We start from the raw sequence: 23,528 nt of genomic DNA, 5'->3' as shown, positions 1-23,528 counted from the left end.
CTGGGATTCTCCAGGCAAGAACACTGGAGTGGGTTGCCATTTCCTTCTCCAGTGCATGAAAGTGAAAAGGGAAAGTGAAGTCGCTCAGTCATGCCCGATACTTAGGAGTAGGAAAAGCTGCTTCCACCACAAAACCCAGAAGGAGGAGAAAGTTCTCAGGAATGGGGACTGGGCCCGGGTGTGTCTGCACAGCATGACGGCAGGAGCTAGAATTTGCTGTCCGGTGGGACTTAGCAGTTGATGGAATAGATGGACCATTCTGTTACAGAGAAAGCAAGGGAGCAAAGGAGAGGAGGTCACACACTAGAGGGAGACAGAATACTTGGGAGAGGATGGGAGGAAGGAAGAAGGGAGGAGGAGGGGTGGGAGAAGCACCAAAATTGGCCCCACAATGGCCCTAATGTCTTGGGGATACATCCTGGAGAGGTCCCGCCCCAGTTGCCCGCTGGAGTCCTGACCCTGAACCCAGCTCTGGGAGCTCACCCTGGAGCTACCCACTCAGTTCTTACCTTTGGGTAATTTTCAGCCCCCAGGTGGCCCCTGGATGCGAGCTTCCCACCTGGCTTCCAACCTTATTCCTGCCGCCTCCTGCCTGTGTGACCTTGGGCAGGTCCCCACTCCCACTGGTACCCGGGGACGAGGGGCAGGCAGGAGGAAGCTGGGAGTGGTCAGCATGGCGTGGCTGCACCCCTCACACCACCCAGTGAAAAGACCTTGGCCTCCACGGCCCCTTGAAAGGAAGCCAGTGATGGAAAGCCACCTGTCTGCTGGGATAAGTCATTTAGAAAAAGGGTGACAGTTTCACACTTCTCAGAATTATTTTACTCTTGTTTTTACCACGGGATATGCTGTCTCGATCCATGCTGAAGGTACACGCAACTGACAGCTTCACCAGGGTTTATCACATTGAAGATCTGGTGGCGCCCCGCTTCCGCAAAGTTAGAGAACAGCAGAGGCCAACTCTGCAGTCGGGGTTGGGGGAGATGGGCTCCAAGGGAAGCGAGGGAGAGCGCTGTGAGCACCACGTGTGGGCGACCCCGGCTCCACCGTGCATCCTGGCCACACCGAGGACCAGTCCCTCCCAAGGTGCTGTCCCTCCAATACCTCTCCCGCTGCACCGAGCTGGTCTCCTGTGATGGTTATTGGGACTGGGGAGCTGGGTGGGAAAAGGCTCCCCCCAGCTTCCTCCAGGGTTAAGGGGTGCAATTCATCTGGCGCAGCGGGCTGGCACCCCAGGAGCACCTTGCTTGACACTGGAAGGTGGCAGGGGAGCTGAGCCACTGTCAGGGGTTTGCACGGGTAGACGAGGGACTGGCACCTATGGGCTCAGCTCGCCCTTGGTCCCCTCACTACCCCAGGTCTAGCTTATCCTCCAAATGCTGCCCTGCTCACAGACAGTGCAGTAGCTGGACGAGACAAGAGCCCTAAAGAGCCCCCCATGAGCTTCCAGGGGTACCACTTCCTCCTGGGAGCTCCTCAAGGTGCCGACTGGACCAGCCCAGGAGGAAGATGAACATTTCCGCCTTTAATTCTCCAGTCCCTCTTCCAACTTTCGCTTCCCCAGCTGCCCCCACGTTTCTGGAAGGTCCAGCTCCCACCAGTGAACACTCAGGGTGGCCCCACTTCCCAGACTGCTCTGTGACTGACAGATATAACCCCTAACTGTCACTCCTAGTTGCTCATCATAGTAGATGTAATTTTTCTCCTGATCCTCCTGGTTTTGCATCATCTGCTTAAGTTATCTTTTCTCTCCCAAATTATCACCCATTTGGACCCTTCAGCTCCCATCTGCATTCTGTCTCCTTACTCACCTAAGTGATTCTAACATGTAGATATCGTGCCTGGCACCTTCTCTCCAACCTTCCCCAAATTCAGGGTTACAGGATCTTTGTTGTTGGTGGTTAGTCGCTAAGTCGTGTCCAACTGTTTTGTGACCCCGTGCTATAGGGTCATTCTGTAGCCCACCAGCCTTCTCCATGGAATTCTCCAGGCAAGAATACAGCAGTGGATTACCATTTCCTTCTCCAGGGGATCTTCCTGACCCAGGAATCGAACCTGTGTCTCCTACACTGCAGGCGAGTTCTTTGATTTTGGTTAATTCTCCAAAGCAAGGAAAGTCTTCAGGACAGTTTCCCTCTACTCTCCGTTATGAACAGAATGGGTGTTCAGGGATGCCTGTGACAGTCTGGTTGCCCTTCCAACCCAGAGGAACGAAGGATTTGGAGAGCACAGGTCATGGTACATAGTTCTGAGGCCCTGCTGGTCAACAGAACTGTCCACAGAGATGGAAGGCTTGTGCTGCTCCACAGGGTAGCTACCTGCCCTTACCAGTGGCTGGTGCAAGGGAGGAACTAAATTTTCACTTTGAATTAATTAAAAGGTAAATGTAAAATAGCAGGTGCCCGGTGACTGTTGTGCTGAGCAGCTCAGCAGAGCTGTGGTGAGTGCCCAGCACTCCATCATCAGACCCATCTCCCTGCTCCCAGCCAGTTCTTCAGACACATTCTGGGCAGCGTTGGCTCAGGAGCCTGGAGCCCCCCGCCCCCCCACCGCCTGGGCAGGTCCCCCTACTTCCTCTAACTCTAGACCCCAGGCTCCACGTAGCAGCCACATGAACATCAAACAATTCTCACGAGGTCCTGCTTCTAAGCTCCGTATGTGGCCCACGGGCGTATTTGTGGTCGGCTCCCTGCTTTCCTCCTGCCCACCCCAAGCTCACCCACCTGTGCCCCGTGCTTCACCCCGAGCCTGAAAGGCTATCCCCCACACTCCAAGCCTTCGGATTCCTCAAGTGTCCACCCCATCACCACCTCCACAGAGAGGAAGTCATGTCACCCTCCTCAGTCCTGGGCCTTCCATTCCAAGTCACTCGCTTGCCCTTTAATATCGTTCTTCTAGTTATTGTCATTGTTTGCACATGCAGTCACTTGTTTCGCTACTGGTTTATCAGCTATTTCCAGCAGAGACACATACGATATACACCCACGACACCCAGGAGGTAGGACTCGTGGACGATTCTGCCCAGGCAAATGCCCAGCCCCACTTCAAGAATACTCCTGTCCCTCCTCTCCCAGCTTAAGAATTTTAGGGACTACTGCCCACAGGCAGAACAATGCAGCACTTGTCTACTCCCCTGATTAACACTGTGATTTCTTTAAAACACAGTTTTTTACGACAAAAAAAATCAGTTTAGGACTTCCCTGGTGGTCCAGTGATTAAGAATCCGCCTGCCAATGAAGGGGATGTGGGTTCAATCCCGGGTCTGGGAAGATCCCGCATGCTGTGAGCAACTACACTCGTGCCCACAACTTCTGCAGCCCACGTTCTAGAGCCTGTGCTCTGCGACAAGAGGAGTCACCGCAATGAGAAGCCAGCGCAGTGCTACTAGAGTGTGGCCCTGGATTGCGCCACTAGAGAAACTAAGATGGTTAGAGAAACTGACTAAGAGAAACTAACTGCGCTGGTAACTAAGATCCAGCGCAGCCAAAAAAAAAAAAAAAAAAATCACTTTAAAAGAGTCAAACTGAAAAAAAAATATATTAAAATATATATACATTCTGATTCTTGTTTCTCTTTTAAAAAATTATGCTGAAATTTTCGGTGGGGGGAGAGTAGGCCCATGTGATCTAAAAATAGACGTAACTCTTTTTTTTCCTTTTGTTCTAGCCATGTGGTTTGCGGATAGCACCTGTGCGCCTTGAGGTGCAAGCTCGGAGTCCCAACCATTGGACCTCCAGGAAAATTCCTAAAAGTAGACACGCTCTTAATCAACACAGTTAAATATTAATACATACTAAGGCCGAGCATGTGTAGAGCGAACACCAATGACTTCAGAGTTTCCCTGGGTTGTCCCAGCTGAAACATCTCCATGACAAATGCTGACTTTCTCTGACTGTGGCTCAACCCCTGACAGACTCCCCGCTAAATATTATCACCAAGGTGGTAATAGTTCCAGTGAATGACAGGTTCCTGGCAGTGACTGACTTGCTTCTATGTTAATCAGGCAGGCATATCTGTATGTTTTCAATTCTCCAGATAAATAGAACCCTCTGAGAAGAATGTAAAACAAAAGATTCAATCCTGGTTTAAGTCATAGCTTCAACATTTTCAAATGTGGTCAGGAGTTCCTTTAACAATACCACACTTGGGTTGAACGTTGACTCTGTTCTACTCTGGAAGAAGACATTTGATACTTGGAAGACTTAAAAGTCCATTTCTCAAGGTTACAAGGTTCTCACATGCGTGATTCATGAGTATTTATGGTGCTAACTTGGGAGGAAAAAACAAAGAAAAAAAAGTAAAACGGTGAGAGATAAGATGTTAAATAAACCTCCACACAGGAGAAAACCAAAATCTCCCCTTCCTTCAGACCCCAAGTCTGTAGCTGATGCAAATCCTTTCCTTCCTCCTTTGTCTTAAGAGTAAAAAGTTTACGATTTCTCTGTATTTTAGGACAGACTCAGATAGAATCGAAGCCACGAAAACGCAGAATATTAACATAAAAGATGAGTCACTTCCTGCTCTCAGCAAACCCATTCCTTCCTTTTCAACTCCCCCTGGGTGCCACCATTGCTTGATCTTTTCATGGAGCATCTCCCCCTATGACTTCCTCATGTGTCCTCACACTCCTGGAATGAAGCTAAGAGCTGGGAAATGAAAACCATCTCTAGGCAGCCATACACTATTTGTTGCAGAGTCCATGCACTAAAATTTGTAGGAGATCCTCCTTTACTCAAAGCCCACTTACTCCTGTTGGCATACAATTCTTACAAGCCTTGTTACTAAATTAATACACTTTTGGGCAAAGGTGTCTATCTAGTTTCCAAGTTCACAAGGCTTGTGATGAGAAACAATGAATAAAGTGGAAATAGTAAACTCTGTTAGGGGTAGGATAACTATAAATCAGGCCAAAACGAGTTGAAAAATCCTATCAAATTCAGAATGAAAGTAGGGTCAAACAGGGCTAAGACTTCGTGGCAGGCTGCAGAAATGCCCACAACTTTTCACAGCATATGCACTCAGGAAGTAGAATCTTGGATGGGGCTGGTCATAGACATCAGGAGAGCTTCAAGGGAGGGAGTGTCAGACGTTACTTGCCAAGAAGTTAAGTGAGACATGTCTGGGGAGCATGTCACCATGTGGGTGCCGGTGGTCTCAGCGGGGACAGCTTCGGAGGAGCACGGGAGCAGAGTTCCTGCCCACTGCCATCCACTCTACAGGCTGAGTCCTTTCCTGCAGGCACCTTCCCACTGCATCCCCATCAATGCTGAAGTCTCCCCTATAACTTGCCTCATAGAGCCCGGCCCCCACAACCCGTACAGAATTATCCATAGAGACTCAAGACTGACGGGCCAGCTAGAAGATGGCCATCAGGTCTGGAAACAGAGATGACACAATTTCATTGTGCTGAATGCAGCTTTCCTTTTTTGCTGTGTTCCAGACTTCATGGCCACCCCCTGTGATGACCAAGAGCGGACAGCTCTTCCTGAATGAGCAGCAAGTACTCGAGTGGCCTCTGGCCCCCACCGTGCTCCTGCGTCGTCCCCCTCAGAGGCTGACAGCGCCATACCTCCAACTGTGTAGGCTCCAAACTCTGGAGTCCTAGTTCTGAACAACCAGTTGGGGATTCCCGTGAGCCCCTCCTCAGATTCAATAATGTCCTAGAATGGCTCACAGAATGCAGAAGAACACTTTACTGATATCTATGGGGTTATTATAAAGAATACAACTCAGAAATAGCCAGACAAAAAAGATTCACAGGGCAAGGTATTAGAGGTGCGGGATTGAGCTGCCAGCCGTCTCCTTGTGTACCTCCCACCCAGGTGTAAGCTCTCAGCATCTGGAAGTGTTCACCGACCCAAAAGCTCCTTGAATCTTGTTGTTCTAAAGTTTTTTTTTTATAGAATTCCATTTCCAGTCCCTGACCCTAACTCCAGAGGTTGAGGAAGGGTGGGCTGAAAGTTCCAATGTCTAATCACATTGTCTTCTGGTGACTAGGCCTCAGGATAGGACTGATCACCAGAAAGACCAAATGATTAGAGAGCTGGAAATTTCAAAAGCAAGATTCAAAAAGAGTCTCCAAATAGAAGATAGTTATCAACCCTTCATTATAAATTCTTTTATCCCTGATTCTTTTACAGCTTCTTGCTTTTCATCTATATTCAATGTTGATTTGTTTTGGTCACCAGCATGTGGTGTCTTAGTTCTCTGACCAGGGATCGAACCTGTGACCCTGGCAGTGGAAGCTTGGAGTTCTAACCACTGGACCACAAGGGTCCCTCTATTTTGCTTCTTAATGTTCAAAGCTTAATTCTGGTAGAGGAAAAACCGGAAGTTATTCCAGCCCTCTCACCCCCATGCTCTGCTAGGCATCCAGACCTACTGCGAGTGGTAAAAAATGCAGGAAGTCTACAGAGGATATTCACGTGGTGTCCTCCACATGCATCTGAAGGAGAGAGAAACAGCATGCACGTCACTGCAGAGACAGAGTAAGGGTTTTAGGTCTGGCCCACCTGGCACGCTGGAGCACTAAGGAGCAATGCTCCCTATGGGGAATTTGTGGTCGGACGAGAGTTCTGTGCAGACCAAGCGCTGGTCTGTGTCTCTTGGATAAAGCCAAACATGTCAGACCACTTCCCAAAGAAATCCCAGTTGACGTTCGGGCATTTAACCAGAAAGCCACATCCGACTCAAGTACGGCCGATTAATCAGAAGTGACTTTTTTTAATCTCCTGAATCTCCTTATCAGTGACTTCATTCACCCCATCAAAGTAGTTTCTCTATAACAAGTGAATGGCAGAAGTCAAAGGGCCAGAACAGGGGCCTTGACGGGGCCTCCCAGCTGGAGGATACAGCGGGTTTGGTGCTGAGAGGCAGAGTCTTAGAAACCAACCACACTTTGGGTGGTCCAACCCCTCTGGATTCCCCTGATCTGCTAAAGTGCGCATCCTCCCAAACTCAGAACTCTGTGACCGGGGAGCAGGGGTGTTATCTGTCTGCCGTACGTCTGCCGATCGCTCAGAACCTCAGGAGCTGGCATGGACGATCCATGGCAATAGGGACAACCGCTGGCCGGAATAGAACAGAAAATGCGCATGCTTTGTCCTAGGCATGATAAACGTGTGTTCTCTGACCTTCCGACCTAGGCAACCCAGGCTCACAAATCTCAAGGACAGGCCTTCTGGTGTGTGCAATGTGTGTGAGGAGGTAAAGCTTTACTGAGATGTAATTCACATACTATATAACTCCCTCATTTCAAGTATACAACTCAGAGGTTATTAGTTTACTAAAGATCAATCCAACCAAAGAAAAACTCTTCAGTCTTTAGTATCCGCTCCCCACTCCCATTTTCCCTCAATACGCCCTTTTCCCTGCTCCAGGCAACCACTAATCTTCCTGGGTCTATAGATCTGACTGTTCTGGACATTTCACATCCATGGTATCACATGGTATATATGGTTTGTGACTAGCTTCTTCCATGGAACATGTTTTCAAGGTTCATCCATGTCGTTCATTTGTCTTTTTAGTATTTTTATGTATTAACACTGCTGTGCGGACTTTTCTCTAGTTGTGGTGAGCAGGGGCTACTTTCCAGTCGTGGTGTGTAGGCTTCTCACTGAGGTGACTTCTCTTGTTGTGGAGCAAGGGCTCCAGGGAGCACAGGCTTCAGCAGTCGTGGTGCATGGGCTTAGTTGCTCTGAAGCATGTGGGATCTTCCCGGATCAGGGATCAAACCGGTGTCTCTTGCATTGGCAGGTGGATTCTTTACCACTGAACCACCAAGAAAGTCCTGTTCATTTGTTTTTACTGCCAAATAATTTTCCACTAAACAGATGATAGGCCATAGTTTGTTTATTCATTATTAGTTGATGGGCACTTGGGTTTTTTGACCTTTTAGTTGATTTTGGATAATTCTGGGTAATACTGCTCTGTACATCTGTGTACCAGTTTTTACCTTTATTTTTGGCTGAACCATGCAGCATGTGGGATCTTAGTTCCCCTGTGTACTAGTTTTTGATCAGACATATGAATTAGATGAGTTTCTTGGGTTCTAAACACCCTGACACATTCATAAATATTGTGTGCACATGTACTTTAATTTTTTTTTTTTCCACTTTTGACTGCGCTGGCTCTTGGTTGCTTTGTGTGGGCTTTCTCTAGTTGTGGCGAGGGGGGCTGTGGGGCTACTCTTCGTTACTGTCCAGGAGCTTCTCATTGCAGTGGCTTCTCTTGCTTCGGAGCACAGTGGGCTCTGGAGCGCGGGCTCAGTAGTTGTGGCTCACGGGCTTCGTGGCTCCATGGCATGCAGCATCTTCCCACGGATGGAACCCGTGTCCCCTGCACTGGCAAGTGGATTCTTATCCACTGCACCACGAGGCAAGTCCTGTACATGACCTTTCCAAGCATAGAGGTGCAGAAAACCCATCAGACTAAGCAAGTGAAGAGCTTCTGCCTGGATCATTAGTACAAGCTCCCCCTGGCCTTCAAGGCCCTGTACATGCTGCTGGCCTTTTCATCTGGGCCTCCAAGTCAGACAGACCTAGGGCTGGGGAGCCTTTCCACCAGCATGTCTGTACCTCACGCCAGATACTGAGGTCTTTGAGCCTCTATCTGCTCATCTGCAAACTGAAGACACTACCAGGATATCCTACCACAGGGGCCTCCTTTGATGATTATAAAGATAGTGTCTCCTTAAGTGCTGAGCAAAATGCTTGGGTCAGTAACTCTTGGGTGTGACATTTCCATGACCTGGCCAAGGTGAACCCCTTTGACCTCCAAAAACATGCTATGCTTTTCCATTTATTTTTTCCTTTGTATCTACTATTCTTTCACTTGAAGTTCCCTCCTTGACATAACCTCTGATTCTGATGAAGGACTATCCATCCTTTGGGTGTGTTTCAGGCTCCATCTGAGCCCTCGGCCCTTCTCATAACTCCTGGGAAAGATAATGCTGTCTTTGTGTGTTTCATCTCTTGAAGGTTCTTTCTCTAAGCCACGGAACTGATGCCACCCGATGAGCCACCGTTTGTGTTGGGTCTTCTCGTGGGCCTTGGTCCCCCAGCAACAGCCAAGCCTCTCTTCACCAACGGGACCCTTGGAAGGCCTGCAGTCCACTCACCTCCAAACTCACCGCCAAGAGGTTTCTTGCAAGGGACCCAGCAACATAAGCAAGTCCCCTCTTCCACCTGGAGGCAGTTACAGAGCAACCAGGCCCAGGGAGGAGGCACTTTAAAAAAATGGCCCTCGGGAAACATCACTCAGCGGTGAAACTGGGGCGCCAGCTTGAGTGACGAAGTGCTACGGGTGCTGAGTCCAGACTGGGCTCTAGGGGGATCAAAGGGGACAAAGGGTCTAGGAAGGTTTCAGAGAGGAGTTAATGCCAGTCTTGAAGTTGTGAAGACCCAGTGGGCACAGAGAGGGAATGAAAAAGGACACCAAGAGGGAGAAGAGGGGGCAGTAACGGGCGAGGGGGACGTGGCGGAAGGGCGGGGCGAGGAAGAGGGAGGGAGAGAAGAATGAGCATGCGCAATCCCTGGGAGGATCCGGGTCAGGCTATAGTTTGTTTCCGGGTCCCAGCGGACAGGAGTTGGAGAGAAGATGGAGAAGCTGACAAAATGCAGGAGGAGGAAGAGATAGAACAGGATCTCGGCCTGGAGGAAGAAGGTGGAGGGGGTTTGAAGCTTGTACTTCCTTCTAGAGGCCACTGGGCAGGAAGTGAGGGTGGAGGCAGGAAGTCCTGTAAGTCTGACAGGAAGCTGAGGAACAAAGGATCTCACCTGATAGCGTCAAGTAGGGTGAGTCCTCAGTGGAGGAGGCAGGTGGTTTAAGGGAGGTGGTGAGAGTTAGAGGCCAGCTGTGGATAGGGAAGACTAAGGCCAAGGACTGCCGGGCAGCTTGGGGACCTCCAGAGTTTGGACACAGTGAGGGGAAGAATATGCCAGAGAGGCCACACCAGGCGTCCTCAGTTACCGATGAACTGAGTCGGACACGACTGAAGCGACTTAGCAGCAGCAGCAGAGAGGCCAGTGCTGAACCCACTCCCAGTGAGCCTGAACAAGGAGTGGAAGGGCAAGGGGGCCAGTGGATTGAGGGCTCCTAAGGAAAAAAAAATGGTGGTGTCGTCTAGGCAGGATAGGGAAGAACTGTGGCCCTGATTGTGGAGTTTCAGGTCATCCACAGGATCCAAGAGTAGACCTGGGAGCCTTGAGAGTTTTGAGGGATAGAAACATATGGCCAGAGAGAGGATTGTTGCTAAGTCACTTCAGTTGTGTCCGACTCTGTGTGACCCCATAGACGGCAGCCCACCAGGCTCCCCTCTCCCTGGGATTCTCCAGGCAAGAACACTGCAGTGGGTTGCCATTTCCTTCTCCAGTGCATGAAAGTGAAAAGTGAAAGTGAAGTCGCTCAGTCGTGTCTGACTCTTCGCGACCCCATGGACTGCAGCCCACCAGGCTCCTCCATCCGTGGGACTCTCCAGGCAAGAGTACTGGAGTGGGGTGCCATCGCCTTCTCTGGGAGAGAGGATAGTAGAGCTTAAAATTACAGAAGTATGTTCACCAGGAAATATATGCTTGGGCAATAAACCAAGTCTCAATAAATTTAAGAAGATTTTGCAACCATCACCACAATTTAATTTGGGGACATTTCCATCACTCCAAAAACAAACCCCATACCCATTTTCAGTCACTCTCTGTTCCCACCCTAAGTCCTAGGTAGCCATTCATTTACTTTTTGGCTGTATAGATTGGCCTTTTCTGAAGAATTCAGACAAATGGGATCACACAATATGTGGTCTTTTATGATTGGCTGCTTTTACTTAAGGGTCTTCAGTCTTGCAAAACACCTCCAAGGGAATGGTCAGCCTTTGGATGGGGTGTGTTAATCTCTATTCACAGGTGGGCAGGGACAAATTGTCTCTCCAAGAGATGAACAAAGGCACTTTCCTGTCAAGCAGAGGGGCAGGGTCCTCCAGGGAGACCATTAAGTATGATTATAATAATAAAGTGATGAAAATCAAGTCAAAGAAACAATTTTGAACATGGAGTCAGAGGTGGCTTCCTCCCTGCAACATTCCTTGAAGAAGGAAATGGCAACCCACTCCAGTACTCTTGCCTGAAAAATCCCATGGATGGAGAAGCCTATAGTCCATGGGGTCTCCAAGAGTTGGACACTACTGAAGCAACTTAGCAGCAGCAGCAGCAGCTTTTACTTAGCATAATGTTTTTCAGATTTATCCATGATGTACCTGTATCAGTAGTTTGCCCCTTTTTATTGTGTAATATCATTCCTTTGTATGGATATTCCATAGTTTATTTCTCCACTTATCAGTTGATGGACATTTTGAATTATTTCCAACTCTTGGTTATTTTGATAATGCTACTATGAACATTTGCATATAACTCTTTGTGTAGACACATGTTTTCATTTCTCTTGGAAACAGCTGGGAGTACAATTGAAGAATCCTATGGTAATTTTAGGAGAAATTGAAGAAACTGCCAAACTGTGTTACAAAGTGTTTGTACCATTTTACATTTTCACTAGCAATGTAGGAGGGTTCCCATTTCTCCATATCCTTGCCAACATTTGTTCCTGTCTATCTTTTAATATTATAGCCATTTTAGTGGGTGTGAAGTGGTATTTCATTGTGGTTGATTTGCATTTCCTTAATGATTTGCACTTCCTAAAAGCATTAAGCATCTTTTCACAAACTTATCTTCTTTGGTGAAATGTCCATGCAAGTCCTTTGCCCATTTTTTGAGTAGGTTGGTTATCTTTCTGTTACTAAGTTATAAGAATTCTTTATATATTCTAGAACCAAGTCCTTTGTCAGATATATGCATTGAAAACATTTTCTGCCAATCTGAAGCTTGGATATTCATTTTTAAAATAATGTCTTTTGAAGGGAAAACATTTTCAATTTTGATAAAATCAATTCATGAATTTTTTCCTTTAAGGATTATGTATTAGGTGTCAAGTCTAAGAAGTCTTTGCCTAACCCAAGATCAGGAAGATTTTTATCCTTCTTCCAGAAGTTTTATAGAAGAATTAAGTTAGAAATAAAAAAATAAGAAATGCTTCTAAAACAAAAACAAAAACACAGAGAATTCCTTGGTGATCCAGTGCTTAGGACTGTGTGCATTCAATGCTGAGGGCCTGGGTTCAATCCCTGGTCAGGGAACTAAGATCCAAAAGCTGTGCAGTATGGCCAAAAAAAAACCCCACAAAATATGACAATTAAACAATGCATATTTAAATACCTTATGGTTCAAAGAAGAGATATTAAGGGAAATTAGAAAATATTTCAGACAGAATGATAATGAAAACATATTTCCATAAAATGTAAAAATCAAACATTATAAAAGGGCACTTATTAAACACATGCCATGTGTCCATCTTCAGCTTCCCTGGTAGCTCAGCTGGTAAATAATCCGCCTGCAATGCAGGAGACATGGGTTCGATCCCTGGGTTGGGACGATCCCCTGGAGAAGGGAATGGCTACCCACTCCAGTATTCTGGCAAAGAGTCAGACACGACGGAGCAACATTCACTTTCACATGTGCATCTTCTCTTGCAGCTTTTTTTCCAGTACTTTTTTCCTCTTCTCCTTCAAGCTTCTCAAGAAGAATGTTTACCTTCAAGTATCTGTATTTTTCATGTGTTCATCCCCTCCCCCTTCAGTCCTCAGTAGAAGGTGGTTTGGCTTGCAGTGTTCACTCCACTGGCTTAGCCCTTACTGAGGGTGCCTGTGACCCCTGGTGCTAAACCCAGCAGAGATGCTTCAGTCTTCATCTCACTTGCCTCTTGGCAGCATAATGCTGTTCTCCTCCCATTTGTTTGGTCTCTCCTCACTCTCCATCATGTTTGTGTCTCTCAGAGATCAGCTCAATGTCTTCCTTTCTTCCTTCTACATCATCTCTCCTTAGAGGAACTTGTCTACTGGCCATGTCTTCAATGACCACCCATATACAAATGATCTCATACATATATTCCCAGCCCAGATCCCTCCTCTGAATATCCACCCATAAATCCAACAGCCTCCTCAAGTACCTTCTCTCCGCTATTCCCCATGGCCTAACTCAACTGTCCACATCCAAAGTCATGATCATGCTCTTCTAGCACAAATCCTCTTTTGAAATGTCTTCTTTCAGTAAATGGTGTTATCTTCCTAGCAGCACGCCTAGAACCTGACAGTCACCTGATATGTCCTTTTCTTTAAATACCAATGTCCAATCTGTCACTACCTCTTTATGGATTTAACTACAAACATCTCTCAAATAGTCTGTCATTACCATCTTGTCTCCCACCAACCCCGTCTGGCAGTGAAACTATGATCCAGCCTTCTAGACAGTTTCCCTGAGCCCAGTCCATCCCGGGGTCACAGAAACTCACTGCATCACAACCATGCCATGTCACTCTGTTTTGGTCGTCTCAAAAGAAAGATAAAACTGTAATGTGGTTTAATACCCTGTCCCGATCCAGTCTCTACCCACTTTCTAGCTGCTTCTCTGAACCACACTCCCTCTTCTCTGTGTTCCATACAGTTGAGTTCTCTATGAGTTCCTCATTTTGGCCACTTTTCCCTTTAACCACATGACCTTGGCATATGCTAGCTCCTCTGCCTGGCGTATGTTTCCCTCCCCTTTCTGCCACGTTAAGTCCTATTCAACCCCTCTATCTCTTGTCAGGCATCATGTTCACATGTCCAGCATGGTCCCTAACCACCTCAACATGGTCAAATGCCCAATTAGTGTCAACTTCCATATTTCTTCTTAGCATCCGTTGCATCTGCCATTGTATCATTTAATTTGAGTGATGATATGATTTGGGTATGCTAGATTTTAAATTCCATGAGAGCAAGAGGGCTTCCCTCATGGCTCAGATGGTAAAGAATCTGCCTGCAATGCAGGAGACCTGGGTTTGATCCCTCGGTTGGGAAGATCCCCCGAAGAAGGGCATGGCAACCCACTCCAGTATTCTTGCCTGGAGAATCCCATGGATAGAAGAGCCTGGTGGTCTACAGCCCACGGGGTCACAGAGTTGGACACGACTGAGTAACTAGCACACACCTGGACTTTAAGTCCCAAGAGAGCAAGAACCATATCCAGTTCTCTTCATTTTTGGATCCTTAGTGCCTGGCACAAAGTCTGGGCACGTAGTAGTGAAAAGGAGCAGGACCCTATGGGCCTTCCGCCACCATGCTTTCTGCCTGCCTTTTGTCTGAAGAAAACCTTTAGCCAAAGGGTAAGTTTAATCAGAGAACTAAGAAAATGCAGAAGCAAAGGAAAACAATCCAATAGGATAAAATAATAATATGTCAGTAAGCAAAGTCAAGGATCTTTAGTTTCTTCTCAAGGGCTTTAGATAATATTTGAGCCATATCCTTGGAGCTGTGTTGTAGATACTGAAACCCCCACCAGGTGGAAGAAGTTAACTACATGAAGACCAGACTATAGCCATGACATAAGATGCCACAGTTCCACGAACTGGCCCCAGGGAAATGGAAGCAAACTGACCCCAGAACTGAAGATGAATTGTACTTAAAATAATCAAGATGACACCAGTCAGGGATTTCCTGGTGGTCCAGTGGTTAGGACTCCACACTTCCACTACAGGGAGCCCATGCTCAGTCGCTCGTCAGGGAACTAAGATCCCAAGACGTGCAGTGCGGCAAAACAAGCACCCAAAATGCTGGTCAGACCACTGCATGATCAATTTCAAGGCGACTGTCAGAGCTGACTGTAGCCCCCTCCCTAACACCTATACAACTCTGAAGATCCCCTTTAAAAGCTCTTGCTCACTGCTTGTCAGTGGGAGGAGGAATGAGTTGGCCTATGGACAGGAGTCTGCCCTCCGTTTGGTTGCATACATCTGAAAAAAAGACAACTTTCCTTTCCACTAACCTTGCCTCTTATTGGCTTTTGAGCTCCGAGCACCTGGACCCACTTTCGCTAACAGATTTTGATGCAACGTGAGACTGAGCTCTCGCAACACCTGCCTCCTGGGGGTTTTCCCCAAGGGAAGCTGCCACCATGAAGACGCACCAGGAAGGCTTCAAGAAGCCATTGCTCATGGCTCTCAGGTCCGGGGAGGAGGTTTGGGGGACATTCCTACCAGCTGCCAAAACCATTTGTTTCGGGGATCCTCCCTGTTTCTCCCCTGCTCAGCACTGGCCGCCAACATGCGCTTTCTTGGTGGAATAGAAAGACGCCTCAGGATGAGTTGAGGAGCTTCCAGACCCAGTAAATCCACAGGTGTGCACCCGGCTAACTTCTCTTTTGAGCTTGAAGTGCTATTTGGGCATTTTTGCCAACTGGTTCTGATGTAGGTATGATGTTGAGGACTGTGTTGGAAAGTGTTTATTTGGGACTCCATATCCATCATCCTCTCAGGGGATTTATGACAGTTCTTTCTGGTGTGTGAGTGTGTATTCTGTTTGTGTGATTGGTATTCTTGTCTTTGTAAAGTGAAAAATTCAGGCTCAATTCATTAGAAAGATTTTAGCTATGAAACTATGACTAAATAAAAAAAATGATTTTTTAAACACTGGGTGGCCACCAAGTGTTCTTTAAACTCCAAAAAAAATTGGTTATGATGAAAGTCTTTTATTTTTGCATATGCAGTTAGAGAAAACATTTTTTTTTTCTTTTCATAATTTTGACCCTGAGAGAAACAAAAATATGCTTAGGAGAAAGCTTGAAGTTAACTCTTGTCTTTGAAATACAAACACAGCTCACGTTGAGACTTCAGACTTGGGTTATTTAGTACAATTTTAAACAAAAAGAAAAAAGGAAAGAGGGCTTAGCTTTAAACACAATAAATGCATATTATTAAATACACATATTGTACCACATTAAAGAGAAATTGTGCTATGAAAAAAATGTATGTTTTTAGAGGTTATGGAATATGTTCTTAAGTTTGCCAATCAGAAATGCTGGTATAACAGTTCAACTACTTGTTTCTTAGTTTTGTTAAGGCTTTAAAGGGTTAAAAATTGTAATATGTAAAAATGATAAGGGATACATTTCAGTATATAAAGCAAGTAGGATATGTGTTGTCTGCCAGAGAAAATATAAAGGATGGAGATTTTGTTTTTTTCCTTTGGCCCCACCGTGTGGCCTGCAGGATCTTAGTTTTCGCCAAGGATCAACCCTGTGTCCCTGCAGTAGAAGCTCAAAGTCCTAACCACTGCACCTCCAGGGAATTCCCTGGAGATACTTTTGTTGAAGGATAAAAGGAGAATAACTTTTGGGTGGGAAGAAAATTAGAAATTAAAATGGATACAGAAAATATCCTTTTTTGTAAAGAAAATCAAAGTACTATGAGAAAGGAATTTTGGACACTTAAGATTGATTAAAATTAGATTGAATTTAATAAGGTAAATGAATTTTAACAGTAAGCTGATACAGGGAAGCAATTTGGTTTTCTCTCTGTTACGAGAACAGAGTTTTCCTGGAATATTGTGCCGCTTTTGATAACAGATCATAAGTTTCTTTATCTAGGTAACTTTGAGTTTTCCAGAGGGCCCCTGAGGAATCTCAGAGAAAAATACTGTTAAGAAATTGACAGAATTCTAATGGAAAGCTGTTGTTTTTCTTCTAATCATACTTTTGACCCCAGTGTTCAGGATGGAAAAAATTGTTTAATGAAGTTATCACAGAGTATAACTACTCATGATGTGTATCATTGCTGCCTTTAAGTTTACAACTTAAAGCACATGTACAAGGTGTAAAGATTGGGTATAATCAATAAAATGTATGACCTACAAAATGCTTCCCTGTCAGCATACCTCTCTATGCTTGTTTGTTACGTCTAATTAGTTTTCTCCCAGTGTGGATGACTAGATAAATATATAAACGAAAAGTTGGCCTAGCTCCGAGGGACATGAATGGACCCAGAGCAGGCAACAACTGAGCGACTCTGGCAACAGTGGAAAAATATATTGATTATCAGTGCTTTTTATGGGAAAGGGGAAAATGGTAGAAGTAGTTTTCACACATTGAGGTATGGGGGTCATTCTGGCTTATACATGATTTAATTTGAACTTTAGGCTAACCAGGGCTTCCCTGGTGTCTCAGATGGAAAAGAATCCACCTGCAATGTGGGAGACCTGGGTTTGATCCCTGGGTGGGAAGATCCCTTGGGGAAGAAAATGGCAGCCTGCTCCAGTATTCTAAATAGCCAGCTTATGGCCTATTAGACATACATTGTACATCTGCTTTAACCATTAAGAAGAAAATACATTCAGAGAATAATACAAAGATGCATTTTGATTATTATCCTCATCCATAATATGTCTGGTAATTTTTAAGCATTTATCCAGGCACTGTGACAAGGCAATCAGACAGAGGTCATGTTTTCACAATATAAAATACTGATGCTAAACTTGAGACTTGAGATTATTTCCAACTCTGTGTCCATTCCCCAAATTAGGCAGGACTACGCCCCATTTCAGCAGGAAGGAACCAGAGCAGTCAACACCCCACTGCCTCAAAGAACTGGGGAATACTGGAAGAGAAAAGGAACTAAAACCAAGTTCCTCTGCCAACTTTATTATTAACTTTATTCTCTGTTGAAAACTTTTATTCCATTTCTTGCTCTGTATCTGTCTCTCCTTAATCTTGAAGAGTGTCAAAAAGGGGTGGATTGAAAGGGAAGAAGACCCTATGGTCCCCAACTCCCCATGTCCTCTGCTTGCCTTTTGTCTGCAGAAAACCTTAACCAGTTTAATCAGAGAATTGGGAAAATACAGAAGGAAAGAAAAACAATCAAACAGGACAAAATGATAATGGTTGAGTCAGTAAGCAAAGTTAAAGACCTTTAGTTTCTTCTCAAGGGTTATAGATAATATTCTGACCCATATCCTTGGAGCTGTGTTGTAGACACTGAAACTCCCATCAGATGGAAGAATTTAATTACATGAGGAGCAGACTGCAGCCATGACATGAGGTGCCACAGTTCCAAGAATTGGCCCTAGGAAATGGGAACAAACCGCCCCTGGAACTGAAGATCAACTGTACTTAAAGCAATGACACCGCTGAGACCACTGCACCACCAATCTCAAGATGACTGTCAGAGCTGACTGTGATGTTTCTGCATGTAGCTCTTCCCTCCGCCTATAAAAGCTCTTGCCCACTGACTGTCAGTGGCGGGAGAGTCGGCCTGTGACCGAACTCTGCCCTCCCCCAGTGTTGCCAGCCTCTGAAATAAAGCTAAACTGCCTTTCCACCAACCTGAACTCTTCATTGGCTTTAGGGCGGCGAGCAGCTGGACCCACTCTCAGAAACAGAAACCACTAAAAATATCTGTTGAATGAATAACTTGAGTCATGATAAGGTCTAGGATGAAAACAGGGCTTGAAGTAGAGAAGACATTGGTGAAAGAAGACATGTCTTCAAAGAATAAAGGAGAATGAAGCAGGCAGTAAAGTGGCTGGGGGGAGCTGAGGACCCTACAGACAGGTGGATGCACCCCGGGTGCGGGAGCATCCCCATACGGAGGTGGGGTGGTCTGGAGAGTATAGAGTTAGGTGTGAACAAGAGAAAACAGGCTTCCCGGAGATTTGCCCCTTTGCCTGGGCCAGACTTTCTTCAATATAAACAAGAAATGCTATTCCTGGTCAGTTTTCAAAGAAGTTATGGTTTTTCTTAGGGGAAGGAGGAGGTTCCTAAAGAAAGCTGTCAATGAAAATGGGCTAGACGGCGTACCTTCAGGCTGACCACAACATCTTTGAAGATCTGCTATGGCCCTGCTCCTGAGAAATGGATAAACTTCCACAGAAAACCCTCCACTCCCCTGAGTCTCACACAGCACACCATTAGCAGTCTTTCTGATGCTGTATCAGACACAGAAAAGAAGACATCTGAGGCCTAAATGCAAATACTTTCCATGAAGACACATACCTTGGTCCATCCAGGAAACTGGAGGAAGGTGTCCTGAGGCAAGTCTGCGATCTCGCTGGGAATAGTGAAGTTACCCACATAAAAGGTCGGGAGTGCGTAGGTAGGGGAGCTGTGTGCACGGGCTTTATTGTGGTAGCTCCTGTCACCGCCACCCTCGGTCCCCAGGTGACTGCGTACTGCGTTCTCCATGTCCAGCGGGAAGATCTCCCAGTTGGTGAGGATTTGGGAATCAAGGGTCAGGTTAGAAACAAGACCCTGTAAAAGAGAAACAGAGTGATGAGCTGGGGGTTAAAGACGGGGGTGGAGAGAGGCTTCATGTGACTCTGTGTTCCAGCTGTGAATTCCTGGGAAAAGCAAACTGGGATATGAAACACCAACAGCACATGAAGCTCAAACTGTGTGTCCATCAGAGTGACGCAGATCTGGCTCGAGGCCACAGCTTTCAACCTCAGATCCTCAGTCTTCAGTGTCTGGTTCAGAGACGTGGCCAGAACAGAGGAAGTGATGGTTTCGAGGATGGGAGAGTGAATGGAGGTGGGGGGAGAATGCAGAGGAACACTTTGCCCACTGTAAAAGGACAGAAGGGTCTGTGACAATGATGGGGAGCCTGAGACTCATATTCTGAAGCTGCTCTATTTGTCCAGTGGAGGCAAGGGCTTGCGGTGTCCATGGCACCAGACATTGCATGGAAGCCTTTGCTCGTGGCTCATCTGGCTTCCTCTTCCCAGCCTTTCAGGAAGGGAACTTTTCCATCCCAGTGGGATCCCATATTTGTTGTACGACACCTCTCAATACCATGTCTCAGTGGCCCAATCAGTAATTCAGTAAGCGTTAACCATGCAGCTGTGTGCCAGGCTCTTTGCTGGGTCCTGGGGATTCAGTCATCTCACAAGAGTCCCCGTCACTCTGTGGGTCAGTGTGGCCTATGATAGCCAAGCAGGACGACCATTAATTAGTCTGACCACAAGGACGGTAACAGGAACATTTCTTTTATACTGGAGACAAAAGTGGCCCCTGCATGACTGTTCTCTAAGAGTGTCACTGCTTTGCTTTTGAGATGCCACCAGGAGGGTCAGGAGATAGCCCCAGACACCTGTCCTGTCGTGGGTGTTGCCATCATTCCGGAGGTGCAGCCTGCCTTCCTCTAGCACATGGTGAGCTACCCAGGGGGCAGCCTGTATCTCAACATCTTTGCCTTCCCCCAAAAGCACCGCATGGAGCACACACACAGAGGATGAGCATAACAAACATTTACTGAACAATGCTCTCAAAATGTACATCAGAAAAACATACTTGGACTAGACGCCTAGGCACAGACTAACCAAGAGAGGTGAGAACAGTGCACGGAGGGACAGGCTTTCTAAAATTCAAGAGTTTGTCCACACCCAGAAAACAGCAGAACAAATGCTAAGTTGGCTCCGTTGGCATGAGAGTGCCTTTTGCAGGCTCGGTGGGTTTTTTAAGCAAAGGAAAAGCATGGTGCAGTGGCTTCCTCCTTCTGTTTCTTGCTAAAGGATGGCTGAACTCAAATGCAAGGGTTCTGTTTGCAAAGCTCAACTTTCTCATCATCTACAGAGGAAAACAGATCTTCAAAATAACCCAACTTCTAGGCTGCAAAACAAATCAGGTAAGTTTACTCATCAAATTTGGCAAAGGGGGTGTGCTTTTAAAAATTACTTCTATGTGGACTTGCCTGGTGGTACAGTGGATGAGAATCTGCCTGCCAGTGCCAGGGACACGGGTTCAGTCCCCGGTCCGGGAAGATTCCACATGCCTCGGAGCAACTAAGCCCATGAGCCACAACTTCTGAAGTCCCTGGACTCTCAAGCCCAGAAGCTGCAAGTACTGAAGCTCCTAAGCCCTAGAGCCTGTGCTCCACCAGCAAAAGGAGCCCCCGCAATGAGAAGCCCATGCAAGGCAGCTAGAGAGCCATCCCAACTAGAGAAAGCCTGTGCACAGCGGTGACGGCCCAGCACGACCAGAGCAGAAAGTCACTTCTACGTGAACAGGGCTGGAAGGATAAAGAGTGTATGCAGGACAGTCCTTAAGTGGATTCACGGAAACTTCCCCAATGACTTAGGCACAGTTCTATCAACCTTTGAGTCTCACTCCCAACAGGGAGGCTGGGCCTACCTTAAAATCCTTGATATATGAGCCATAGTTCACACGCCCCATATTCTCCACCAGGAGGTCCAAGGTGGCTCCAGCTTCCCCCGTTATGTTCAGGGTGATCACAGATTCTCGTTCAAGGACTCCCTGGGCAACCTGTGGGTTCAATACCAAATGAGAATTAACTAGGGTGGGAGGGTCAGCAGAGGCAGCCTGCTCAGTCAGTTCCACACTCATAGTCCTACCTTGAAGTGTCACCAGACTTCGGACAGAAATGCTCTGATGGCTCCTTTGCCCAAGTCCTCAGCCAGATGCCCAGGCTCCTGCAACCACTGCTTTCTTCATAGGAGGGTTGCCAGACTCAGCTCCCAGCAGGGAAGGGCTGAGGCTGATTTCCTTAGCTCTGGGTTATTTTCCTGTATGTCTCTTTTAATTTTTTTATTTTGTATTTATTATTATTTTCAATGTTATTCATTTATTTTTAATTTCTGGCAATGCCGCAAAGTACACGAGATCTTAGTTCCTCAGCCAGGGATCAAACCTGCACTCCTTGCAGTGGAATCACAGAGTCACTGTACTTCCAGGGAAGTCCCTTATTTTTTAAATTTAATTTTTATTTTATATTGGGGTATAGTTGATTTACAATGTGTTCATTACAGGTGTACAGCTAAGTGGTGCAGTTATATGTATACCTACCAATATATGAATTCTTTTTCAGATTCCTTTTCCATATAAGTTATTACAGAGTATTGAGTAGGCTGTGCATCTATTTTTAATAGGGGATGGAGGCAGAAATTCCAGGGGAAGATTTCTAATACAGGAATCTCTTAATGTGCTCACAGCAAAAAAAGGCAGTAATAAAAAATAGGTTTTAAACTACATGGAGACGGGACAAAATAAGACAAACGAGATAAAATCAGAGAGTTAGGTGGAGTAGTTTTACTTCAAAATACCTGATATGATGCATTAACCACAAAGATGAAGTACTAGAATGAGGGGAAATAACAGGTATTTTAGCAGCAACATATTCCTAACTTTTTAAAGTGCAAGATTCTTTAAAAAAAAAAAAAAAAAGTAAATCACTAAAACAACCCTCAAATTGGAATTTTAGAAATCGTTGCCATACATACTCATAGTGTTTTAGACATACATACTCAAATCAGTATACATACTCATAGTGTTTTAGACATTTGTTGCCACTCAAAACCACTCATGACCATGGGATGGAAATATTTTCATTTAAAATTGTCTCTCACTTGAAACTACCACAACATTGTTAATTGGCTATACCCCAACACAAAAGAAAACGTTTAAAATCTGGAAAAAAAAGTAGTTTGGGAGACATGGGAGATTGCTGTGGAAAAATCGAAGAAGCAGGGAACTAGTTGTGATAGTTCTTGAGTAACCTTGGGTGGATCACTTCCCTTCGCTGACCCTTAATTTCTTTCCTTTTGTGTTGTTTTTGAAGCATAGTTGATTTACAATGTTGTGTTAGCTTCAGGTGTCCAGCAAAGTGATTTCATTTTACATATTCTTTTCCATTATAGGTTATTATAAGATATTGAATATAATTCCCTGTGCTATAGAATAGGACCTTGTTGTTTGCCTATTTCATTTATTAAAATCACTTCACTCTTTTTTTTTTTAAGAAAAATAAAAAAATTTTTTTCTCAACAAATTTTCTTGGTTAGGAACAATCTTTCATGTGTTTATTTCACATGATTGTTTCAGTGAGAGGAATGGAAATCCTGTAACGTTATGAAGCCAAAGTCTTTGTATCTCCTAGCTCTGATGATCATGAACAGCCCTTCAGAATATAACTTCTCATGTAGGATGAAGACCCTAAGTTAAAATGACTCATCTAGTGTGTACAAAACAGACCCTGCCATCCAGGAGTAAAGAAGACGTGAATGACACAGTCAATCAGAGGGGATGGCCCTGGACTAGGGGGTGACCAGGAAGTTCGGATGGACGAGGGGGCGTATACCTCGGGCAGATGGAGTGCAGGTGAGGGTGCATCAGCCAGAAGGGGACGGCTCAGGAGCATCCCGAGGAGGGTGGAGCCTGGGGGTGGGAAGGCAGCAGTCTCCCTGACTGTCATGTTACTGGGGTAGGAGATAGATGGGTCCTTGGGTTGGGCATCTGGCACTTGTCAAGGGGGTCAAACTGAAGACACTCCAAGGACAAAGCTAGTGGCAGAAGCTGACCTCTGATGAAGAGAAGCGATAAGATGACCACTCCTGAGGTCAAGGGAAACTTCCCTGTCAGTACACGTGCAGGCAGGCTCCTTGGGGGTCACAACATGCCACCCCATGACAAGTGAGGACATGCACCCAGAGGCCTCTGCAGTGGGATCCATTTTAGCAAAAAGTTACGCACACAGGTTGGGGAAGGCCCGAGGACAGGTCAAGTGTGAAAAAAGAAACGATAATTGGCCAAAGGTACCCCAAGACCCAGAAGGACTGTCTTATATAAGGGATTTAAATCACTTCTTTACTACACTCCTCATTCAGGACACCT

The 23,528-nt window shown here is 45.9% G+C and overlaps 1 protein-coding gene across 2 annotated transcripts in view; it reads right to left on the bottom strand.

Moving 5' to 3' along the window:
- Positions 1 to 23,528, bottom strand: part of LOC120867861 (beta-galactosidase) — a 99,200-nt gene that overhangs the window by 1,258 nt on the left and 74,414 nt on the right. For both annotated transcript variants that reach the window (XM_040246312.1, XM_040246311.1), the window contains 2 exons: positions 21,033 to 21,164; positions 18,900 to 19,154 (listed from right to left, as the gene is read on the bottom strand). In XM_040246312.1, coding sequence (XP_040102246.1) covers positions 18,900 to 19,154; positions 21,033 to 21,164 — 387 coding nt within the window. The remainder of the gene's footprint in view (positions 1 to 18,899; positions 19,155 to 21,032; positions 21,165 to 23,528) is intronic.

Source organism: Oryx dammah, unplaced genomic scaffold (genome assembly GCF_014754425.2).
Source record: "Oryx dammah isolate SB20612 unplaced genomic scaffold, SCBI_Odam_1.1 HiC_scaffold_9, whole genome shotgun sequence".
NCBI classification, from domain to species: domain Eukaryota; kingdom Metazoa; phylum Chordata; class Mammalia; order Artiodactyla; family Bovidae; genus Oryx; species Oryx dammah.
The sequence above is the reverse complement of the archived record's forward strand: the minus strand, read 5'-3'. Positions and strand labels throughout refer to the sequence as shown.